The 10,871-nt window shown below is 44.4% G+C and overlaps 1 protein-coding gene across 1 annotated transcript in view; it reads left to right on the forward strand.

Annotated features, from left to right (window-relative positions):
• The window catches only part of vhl (von Hippel-Lindau tumor suppressor), an 8,984-nt gene extending 6,020 nt beyond the window's left edge, over positions 1–2,964 (forward strand). The window contains exon 3 of the mRNA XM_043708519.1: positions 744–2,964. Coding sequence (XP_043564454.1) covers positions 744–937 — 194 coding nt within the window. The 3' untranslated portion in view covers positions 938–2,964. The remainder of the gene's footprint in view (positions 1–743) is intronic.
• The last annotated feature ends 7,907 nt before the right edge of the window (positions 2,965–10,871 follow it).

Consider the following 10,871-nt stretch of genomic DNA (forward strand, 5'->3'; position numbering starts at 1 on the left):
TACCCTTGTTCTCGTCATTCTCATGTTTCTCACATACGCATAAAATGCCTTGGGGTTATCCTTGATCCTATCCGCCAAAGATTTTTCATGCCCTCTCTTAGCTCTCCTAATCCCTTTCTTCAGCTCCCTTTTGGCTATCCTGTATCCATCCAACGCTCTGTCTGAACCTTGTTTCCTCAACCTTATGTAAGCCTCCTTCTTCCTCTTTACTAGACATTCAACCTCCCTCGTCAACCAAGGTTCCCTCACACGACCATCTCTTTCCTGCCTGACAGGTGCATACATATCAAGGACACGTCGTATCTATTCTTCGAAAAAGTTCCACATTTCAATGACATCCTTCCCTGACAGCCTAGGTCGGTGCAGACTTGATGGGTTGAATGGCCTCTTTCCATACTTTAGGAATTGTATGAACAGATTTTGATTCAATATTGCAATGCCCAGTTGAGAAGAATGAAACTGTACATACATATCAAGGACACGTCGTATCTATTCTTCGAAAAAGTTCCACATTTCAATGACATCCTTCCCTGACAGCCTAGGTCGGTGCAGACTTGATGGGTTGAATGGCCTCTTTCCATACTTTAGGAATTGTATGAACAGATTTTGATTCAATATTGCAATGCCCAGTTGAGAAGAATTGAAACTGTACAAGGTTTTTCTTGAACTTTTTGTCAATGAGTAAATTGGGTTGCTGCTTTGTATCACAGTTCGGTTGATGTGTTTTTTTTTCCTTTGTCCAGTTTATACACTAAAGGAGAGGTGTCTGCAAGTAGTGCGGAGCCTTGTGAAGCGAGAGGATTACAGAAACCTGGAGATTGTTGGATCACTTTACGATGAACTGGAAGATCAGCCACAGATCCTGAAAGATCTTAAGCGAATTCAAAAGCAACTTGCTGAAAGAGAGGAGACCTTAGCTGACAGGGAGTCACCTTGAATCTCCTCCACGTTTTCTTCCCCTCCCTTCTCCTCCCCTAACTAATCCTCCCCACCTCAAATGAAGACTTGTATATTGTGTATAATCGAGCTGCAAATATCCCAGTCTATATACAGTAGAATGGACAGATCAGTTGTTTAAAATGTGATGTATACCTAGTGTAGTTGTGATGTAAAGTGTAAACAAGACTTTTTTTTCTGATTGTCTAAATGCTTAGACCTTTATTGTACAATAAATTTTCAACTTGTCATCTTCCTCTTCCATTTTCAAACAAACGCAGAACGTGGAGGAATTCAACACCATCCGTGGAAAGAGAAACAAATTAATATTTAGAGTTCAGTATGAGTCTTTCAGAAGAAGTCATACCAGACTCCATGTTAACACTGTTTTTCTTTCTACAGAATCTGCCAGACTTGTTGAGCTTCTCTCGCACTATGTTTTTATTCAGATTTCACCAAATCACAGAAGCAATTATTGTTTTGCATGGTACGTTTATCTCCCTGATAGTTCTATAAGAGAATACAGCAGGTGTTTTTGTACAAAGCTTGAGTATTGCTGACAGAAGAGGCATTCTGTCCATCTTCGCTGTCTTGTACTTATCAGGGCAGGTGCAAAAATCATTCCTCGTCATTCAACCTTCCTCGTCAACCAAGGTTCAAAGGGAACAAAGGTTTCTACTTGCACTAGAAACAGAGTGCTGATGAGTGTTACCTTGACCAGTCAGTTCCCTAGCTAAGCACTCAGCATCTTACTTTTCAGGAGTTTAAATTGATCCCTTTGGGATTCAGTGTTCTTATGATTTTGACTCAGTGAATACAAAGCAAATTGCTTTGGCATCGTGTTGCTCTGTTCAGCAGTACCTGGTGTGTTACTGGTCTGTATGAACATCATGGTCTCAGACTCAGTCTTTCATTCGTGTGGCTTCTTCGAAATTTCCCAGTAAACTGTGGGAACACTAGATAACTACATGCTGGATGTGCAGATGGAATGAGGTGCATCAGCTGGAAAATTAGGTAATTTGGTGGCTAGTGCTTACTATAGGTGCAGAAGAATATTTAATACCATTTAGTCTTAGTTATATGGGCCTTGCTGCTGTTTCATACGGATAGCTAACTAGTAGAGTGGTCTGACAAATTTCTGTGGATTTATTGCTGACTGTGGCTGTAGTTCTGGTTTCCATTAAGATTCAGCAAAACCAAGACAGATCCAACAAATGTTCAGTACAGGCTTAACATAGCATCTTTTCAATGGTATCCCTTTAGAAATGAACATGAGTGCCTTATTTTCTTTTAACAGCTATTGATCTGTCCTGCATTACTACATGTGTACAGCATTTGTACCCCAGATCCCTTTGTTCATCTCATTACTTTTCTAATGAGGATGTGGCCCCTTATTCTTCTAACCAGAATGTACCACCTCATGAAGGTTCATTTGCTGAATTCAGTTCATTCTGCCTGCCTCTGGTTATCTCCCTTTATTTTATTGCAGTCTTTTTCTGTTTAGCTCCACTGACTTGGTGGTGCTTACCAATTTTTCAATTTAATTCCAGATTCAGCTCCTGAGCCCAAATGTGGACCCAGCATTCATCCTGGTACAACACTTTTTGTCTTGTGGTTCTATAAGGTTTGTTTTCCATCCTCTAAAACAGCTATTAGTTATTCCTCGCCTGCCCAGAATCTTTTGCAATAAGAGACTTCTTCATCTGTGAGCTTAGATAGTATATGTGAGGTGTTCAACTCTAAATACCATCACTGACGTGTGATACTGAAGTCAGCACAAACATTCTGACTGACACCTATTCTTGTTTCTTGCTGAGCTAAACTGACAAGGAACGACAGTCTTCAGAATGTGAAGCCTGTCATACCCACATCCCACAAGCGAATTTTTTAAAAAACTGCCATGAATATCTGGCAGAACATTTTGCATCATTTATTATCTTTAGATAACTGACTTCTGTACAGTGAATCCTTGTATATCTTTTGTATGTAATATCTGAAGATAGTTATTAAATATTTGTTCTACTCTTAGTATTGTGTGATTCTTCCAACTAGCTCTGAGCACTGCAATGCAGTGATAGGACTGGATTGTGGATTGTGTTAGAGTTTTGTGATAGTTAAAATAAATGAAAACTAATGCAGAACCTGCTGTAATTCTTGCATTGACCAGTATCTGAGCTCAGGAGGGTATCGTCATGACCATTCTCTCTGGGTACGGGAGGGTCCCACATTGACCCAGTCAGTGGGTTATGGTGGATGAGTATCTGACAGTCTTGATATGAGGAAGAGTCTGGCATTGACCAGTCTCTGGGTTAGACAGGGAGTTGTTCTTAGGTGGCTCTCACGTGGGCGTGGTTTCTGATTAGGGTGTGTCTCATACTCCCAGGGCTCTGGAACAGGATGAGTCTCACACAGACCAGTTTCTGGGTTCAGGGGTGTCTCTCTCTCTCACCATTTCCTGGATTGAGAACGGTCTCACACCGGACACATTCTGACTTAACAAGTTTCTGCCACTGGCTAGTTTCTGGGTCAACAGGCAGCACGCTGGAAGATCACAGCAAGCCCGGTAGCATTGGGGGTGGGTGGGGGGTGCAGAAGTCTCTGGTATAACCCTTCCTCAGGACTCCGGCATGGTTTCACACTGACTCCACTTTCTACATGAGGGGCGGTCTCTCACTGACCCCACCTCCGCCGCATTTAGGGAGCGTCTCGCTGACCACTTTCTGGGTGTCCAGCACTGAACCGGACACTGAGTGACAATGCTGTCCATTGTCATCCCCGCGTCACTATGGTTTAACTCCTGGTTGCTGAGCTGTCCCTTACACTCACCTCTGTGTACCCGGTCCTGAGTGGGACTGACCCACGTGTACCCGGTCCTGAGTGGGACTGACCCGCGAGTACCCCGTCCTGAGTGGGACTGACCCGCGTGTACCCGGTCCTGAGTAGGACTGACCCGCGTGTACCCGGTCCTGAGTGGGACTGACCCGCGTGTACCCCGTCCTGAGTGGGACTGACCCGCGTGTACCCGGTCCTGAGTGGGACTGACCCCCGTGTACCCGATCCTGAGTGGGACTGACCCGCGTGTACCCCGTCCTGAGTGGGACTGACCCGCGTGTACCCGATCCTGAGTGGGACTGACCCACGTGTACCCCGTCCTGAGTGGGACTGACCCGCGTGTACCCGATCCTGAGTGGGACTGACCCGCGTGTACCCCGTCCTGAGTGGGACTGACCCGCGTGTACCCGATCCTGAGTGGGACTGACCCGCGTGTACCCATTCCTGAGTGGGACTGACCCGTGTGTACCCGATCCTGAGCTGGAAACACCCATGCAGAAGAGAAAGCGTCGTGATCCACGCAAGTGGCAAGTCTTTACCGTCTCCTTCACAGCTTCCACTTTCTCAGCTGCTACAGTATTCCTGCTAACGCTGGTGTTCTCTTCTCATTCACTCTCAGCATTACCATATGGGATAAAAATGACCCCGCGATTTATCCTCATCCAATAACCAACCACTGGGCCATGCTGAAATGCCAGGTATGATCGCTCTCTCTCTCTCTATATATATATATATATGTAGAGAGGATGCTGGGTCAGTCATTGCATTAATGGCAGTCTGTGTAGCTCGACCTCTGTTCATGAGATAGTTGAGTTAACCCTTGCTTACCTCGAGATCTCCTTTTGCTACAGCAATGTAACCAAAAGATCCAATCGAACTGCGGTGTCCCCTGCTTGGATTCTTCCTCTTCCAAGCCACAAATATGCATAGTCCAGGCCTAAAATAATTTACAATCATTCCATCAGAAGTTTAAGCTGAGGTAATTACTCTGTGCTTGTCTTTTGAGAGAGAGAAAAAAAAACAGGCGAAACTTGCAGTCTCCATATCCTGACAGGGTTTTGGAATACTGCTCACAAGGTCAACATCCTAAAACTTTTGACTTTGCCCACTCCATTCCAACACCTCCACAACGTAACATCATCAAATGGGTAAGGCCCTGGGGCAAATTGGATTTTACCAATTCACAACAAATGTGCCATCATTAATTCCAGACATTGCTGTTTCACCTGGCTGCCCATCCAATGAATGATAATCTTTATGTCCCAAGTTTTCTTTTGTTACCTTTTAACCTTTGCTCCCTTGACCTACTTGTACCTTTTGATATCATTTGGGACTTGCCCTTTCACTCTGCCAATTTGTCTGGCTTTACTGAAATTGAAACGGGTTGCTGGTTAATATGGGATGGACTGCTTTCCAATTGCCTATATATTCCTCCTCAGATCTTTATCCTTGTAGCAATCCTACTTGTGAATCAAAATATTATGAGCTACTCCCTGGGGCATTGGGGGCTGTGGGAAATGCAAGTACTGCACTGTCAGAGCTATTGAATTTCAGATACATTACCCTCTCTGCTCTCTCATAGATCCCACAGCACTATTTGAAGAATAGCAGCGCATTAATCTCTATGGTCCTGGGTAATATGGACTCCCCCCACCCCAATCAATACCACTAGGGCAAGTGATCTGTCCTTTATCACTTTGCTCTTTCTGGGAGGTTCCCTGTGCGCAGGATGGCTGCCAGATATTCTGCACTACAACAGTGACGAGACTCTGCAAGTATTATACATGAAATTGTGAAAGATGCTATACAAATGCAAGGATTTCTGTTCAGCATTTGGCTTCCCAAGACGGAAACTTGATTATTTCTATAAACAGGTAGCCGTCATAGCTCCTGTCGTGTTTGAGTTCTGTATGAGATATCCCACAAATAATGGGACATTAAAGAGAAGGCATTTGTCACCTTTTGGCCAGAGTGTCACAGGATATGGGACAACAGAAGAGCAATGGCAAGATCATGAACATCTTCAATTGGAGTCCAAATGATCTTGTACTGTAAGGAACTGGGGGTCATAGATATCATAGATCATAGAATCCCTACAGTGTGGAAGCAGGCCATTCAGCCCATCGGGTCCACACTGGCCCTCCGAAAAGCATCCCATCCAGACCCATCCTATCCCTTATTCCCTACATTAATGCACATAACCTGCACATCTTTGCACTGTGAAAGGGAACCCACGCAGACAGAGGGAGAATGTGCAAACTCCACACAGACAGTCACCCGAGTATGGAATTGAACCCAAGTCTTTGATGCTGTGAGGTGGCAGTGCTAACCAATGAGCCATGGGTCATGGTTAGAAGGTAGGGTAGTCCGGCCCGGCAGGTAATATATTAGTTGGCCACAAAGGTCTTTTCTTTATTCTAACATACAATGTATTGAAGAATGATTAAAATTTTCTGTTTTTACAGGCACCTGGATTGAGCGTGAGTGTGCCCGATAGTAAGTGGATCGGAATCAAGTGTATAACTAACAGACATGGGGAACAGCAGTGACTTGTATATTTACAACATCGGTTATCGATAATTAGTGCTGGCTTAACAGAGTGGCTGGAGCTGAGGTCCTGGCAAATTAGTGGATTCAGATATTCATATAAATTGTATGGAGTGAATGATCACAGTGAGTTTGGAGTTAATATTTACAGTCGGGGTGTTTGGAGTCAGTGATTACAGTCGGGGTGTTTGGAGTCAGTGATTACAGTCGGTGGGTTTGGAGTCAGTGATTACAGTCGGGGTGTTTGGAGTCAGTGATTACAATCGGTGGGTTTGGGTCAGTGATTACAGTCGGGGTGTTTGGAGTCAGTGATTACAATCAGTGGGTTTGGAGTCAGTGATTACAGTCGGGGTGTTTGGAGTCAGTGATTACAGTCGGTGGGTTTGGGTCAGTGATTATGGTCGGGGGGTTTGGAGTCAGTGATTACGGTCGGGGTGTTTGGAGTCTGATTACAGTCGGTGGGTTTGGAGTCAGTGATTACAGTCGGTAGGTTTGGAGTCAGTAATTACAGTCGGTGGAATTGAAGTCAGTGATTACAGTCGGTGGAATTGAAGTCAGTGATTACAGGCAGGGGGTTTGGAGTCAGTGTTTACAGTCGGTGGGTTTGGAGTCAGTAATTAATTGGCAGGATTGAAGGCAGCTGGATTTAAAGTCAGTGATTATATTCAATGGGACTAGGTTTACAATTACAGTCTGTGGGATTGGAGTTGATAATTACTCGTGATTAGATTACTTACAGTGTGGAAACAGGCCCTTCGGCCCCACAAGTCCACACCGACCCTCCGAAGAGCAACCCACTCAGACCCATTCCCCTACATTTACCCCTTCACCTAACACTACAGGCAATTTTAGCATGGCCAATTCATCTAACCTGCACATTTTTGGACTGTGGTAGGAAACTGGAGCACCCAGAGGAAACCCATGCAGACACATGGAGAATGTGCAAACTCCACACAGTTGCCTGAGGCAGGAATTGAACCCAGGTCTCTGGCGCTGTGAGGCAGCAGTGCTAACCACCGTGCCGCCCATGATGGGACTGGTGTCAGTAATTAGTCAGAATTGGAGTTGGTGGGACCGAAGTCAGTGGTTACAGTCTGAGATAGAGGTTAGTGATTATAGTCAGTGGCATTTTTGTTGGTGATTACAGATAGTTGGACTGGAGCTGCTAATTACATTCTGTGAATAGAGGTTAGTGAGTACTGTCAGTTGGATTTAGCTGGTGATCACAGTCAGTGAGAGGTGCAGCTGTAGTAGTTGTATATTTAGCTGTAATATATGCTGTGGAATTAGCTTCCGGTATATCAAACCACTTACCGAAATTGAGTTAAGTTTTGACTTGAAGTAGAAACATAAAAAATAGCAGCAGCAGGCCATTCGATCCATCAAGCCCAGTCTGCCATTCATCGTGATCATGGTTGATCCTTGCAGCGCCATATTTCGATACTCACCCTATACCCCCCTTAACACTTTCAGCATCTAGAAGTCCAAGCATTCCCTTTGAAATATACTCTGTGACCTCACCTCCACAGCCTTCAGTGGTAGAGAATTCCAATGATTCATCACCCTCTGAATGAAGAAATGTCTTCTAATCTCAGTCCAAATTGTCCTACCCTTATATCCTGACACCACGACTCCTTGTTCTGGACACTCTCCCTGCCAGTGGAAACATCAGATCTTTAATCGGTCTGTCCAGGTGTGTCAGAATTTTATAGTTTCAATGAGGTCTCCTTTCATTCTCGGTCAGAAGGACCTTGTGCATATATACCAGTCCCTTAAGGTAATGGGACAGCTGGATAAAATGGTGAAGAAAATGTATGGCATACTTGCTTTTAATAGCTGAGGCACAGAATTGAAGAACAGGGAGGTTATGTTGGAACTGTAAAAAGTGCTGTCCAGGTCAAAGGTAGAGGCTTGTGTGCAATTCTGGAATTAGAGGAGGGATGTGACAGCACTGGAGGGTGCAGGTTTACCAGGATGTTGCTGAGTTGGAGAGTTTCAGTTATGAAGAGAAATTGGACAGACTACTATTGATTTTCTTAGAGCAGAGGAGATTGAGAGGGGACATCATTGAGATGTATAAAATTATGAGGGGCACAGATAGAGTAGACAGGAAGGAACTTTTCCCCTTGATGAAGGAATCAGTAGCCAGGGCTCGTTAATTGAAGGTTGAGAGAGGATTTGAGGAAACATTCTTTTTAACTCAGAGGGTGGTGGGAATCTGGACCTCCCTGCATGTAAGGGTGGTAGCAGCAGAAACCCCCATAACATTTAATGTTTTGTTGTGCACTTGCCAAGCCATACAGGTTATAGGCCAAATCCTGAAAAAATGGGTCTGGAACATTTAGGTGGTTGTTTCTGACCGACGCAGACTTGATGGGCTGAAGGACCTTTTTCTGTGCTATAGATCTCAATGATATTCTTCTAAACACCAGGGAATATAGGCCCATTTGACCCAGTCTCTGCTCATACCACAAGTGTACCATCCTAGGAATCAGCCTGGTGAATATTTGCTGCATTCCCTCTATGGCAAGTATATCTTTTCTTAGGAGAGGAGACCAAATGCAGTACTCCATGTGTGGTCTCAACTTGCTTGCTCTTGTACCCAAAGCCTCTTGCAATGAAACACCAACTTACATTTACCTTTCTAACTGCTTGCTGTGCCTGCACTATTGCTTTCGGTGACTGGTGTACAAGGACACCCAAATCCCTTTGTACGTCAATATTTTTCAATCTGTTAGTATTTAAGTAATACTCTGCAGTTCAGTTTTTCCTACTGAAGGGAACAACTTCATACTTATCCATGCTATACTGCATCTACCACATTTATTGTATGAGCAGCAAGCTTGGATATATTAAATTTGATTCCTTTATCCAGATTGTTGATATTTATATTACATATAGCTGAGGCCCAAGCACTGATCCCTGTGATGAACCACTAATCACTGCCCTCCACTTTGAAACATCCCATTTTTTTCTGTTGTTACGCATGTTTCCTATCTGCTAACCAAGTTGTACTGAGTGCCAGCACATTACTCCAACACCACATGCTTTGATTTTACTCACTAAGCTTGCTGAAAATTCACATACACGGTACAGTGGTTAGCACTGCTGCCTCACAGCGCCAGAGACCCGGGTTCAATTCCCGCCTCAGGCAGTGGAGTTTGCACATTCTGCCTGTGTCTGTGTGGGTTTCCTCCCACAGTCCAAAAATGTGCAGATTAGGTGAATTGTCTATGCTAAATTGCCCCTAGTGTTAGGGGCAGGGGTAAGTGTAGGGGAATGGGTCTGGGTGGGTTGCGCTTCAGCGGGTCAATGTGGACTTGTTGGACCGAAGGGCCTGTTTCCACACTAAGTAATCTAAAAGTAATCTAATCTAAACCACATCTATCGGTTCTCATTTACCCGTTCCCCTTATTACATCCTTAAACACTGTAGGTTTGTCAAACACAATTTTCTTTTCATTAATCTATGTTGTCTTTGAGTAATCCCTCTGTTATTTTGTAAACGTCCGATTGTTGCATCCTTTATAATAGACTCTAGTGTTTCCCTGTTACTGATGTTAAGCTAACCAGTCCATAATTCCCAGACTTCTTCCCTGTTTTTATTTAAACTGTGTGGTTACATTTGCCACCCTCTAACCTGCCAGGAACTGTTCCTGAATCTACCGAAGTTTGGAAAATGACAACCAATGTATCCACCATTTCCACGGCCACTTTCCCTTTAATACCCTGGGCTGTAGATAACGGAATGGAATCTGGGAGCATGGATTACAGGCTTTGTGCATGAACTGTCACCTCTGAATAACCCAGGTCTTTGTGTCTCACCACTGTTTAGACTCACTGCCCTATTTTAAAGAATCAATGTCCCGCTTCCGTTGCAATGGCTGTTTGAGCAGTGTCGCGATGTCTAGGATTAGTGACTATCTGAAGGATGAGTTCAGTGAGATGAAGCCAGGTATGTTATAAATGGTTTTCAATGTTTGTATATACTACAGCTTGTACAGAGATACTAATGAGCCATATTTTCCTTCCTGCCAAATGGGTAGGTGCCTATCCAGCCACTAAGCCTAGGATTCCTCGTCAATTTGCAAACCCATATGAAGAGATGAAGCTGAGCAGCTTTAGATATTGGATAGAGGGTGACACCTGTGGCAATCTTTGTAAGTATTTGCATTCTTAACAATGGGTAACGGTACAAAATGGCATCCCAGCCACAGTGGGTGTTATATACGCCAGGAAGATCCCAAGCTTAACCTCCTGGTCTCAGCCTGGCTGTTGAACTGGTCTGAGTTCCTCCCAGTTGGATGGTTCGTGAACTGAACCAGGGCGCCCCCTTGTGCCTGACCTTGGGGGTGTGACACAATATTGTCTTGTTATTGCTTACTGGATCAGTGGTGCTGGAAGAGCACAGCAATTCAGGCAGCATCCGAGGACAGGCAAAATCGACGTTTCGGGCAAAAGCCCTTCGTCAGGAATAAAGGCAGAGAGCCTGAAGAGTGGAGAGATAAGCTAGAGGAAGGTGGGGGTGGGCAAGAGAGTAGCATAGAGTACAATGGG

Source organism: Chiloscyllium plagiosum, chromosome 18 (assembly GCF_004010195.1).
Source record: "Chiloscyllium plagiosum isolate BGI_BamShark_2017 chromosome 18, ASM401019v2, whole genome shotgun sequence".
Taxonomy (NCBI): Eukaryota; Metazoa; Chordata; class Chondrichthyes; order Orectolobiformes; family Hemiscylliidae; genus Chiloscyllium; species Chiloscyllium plagiosum.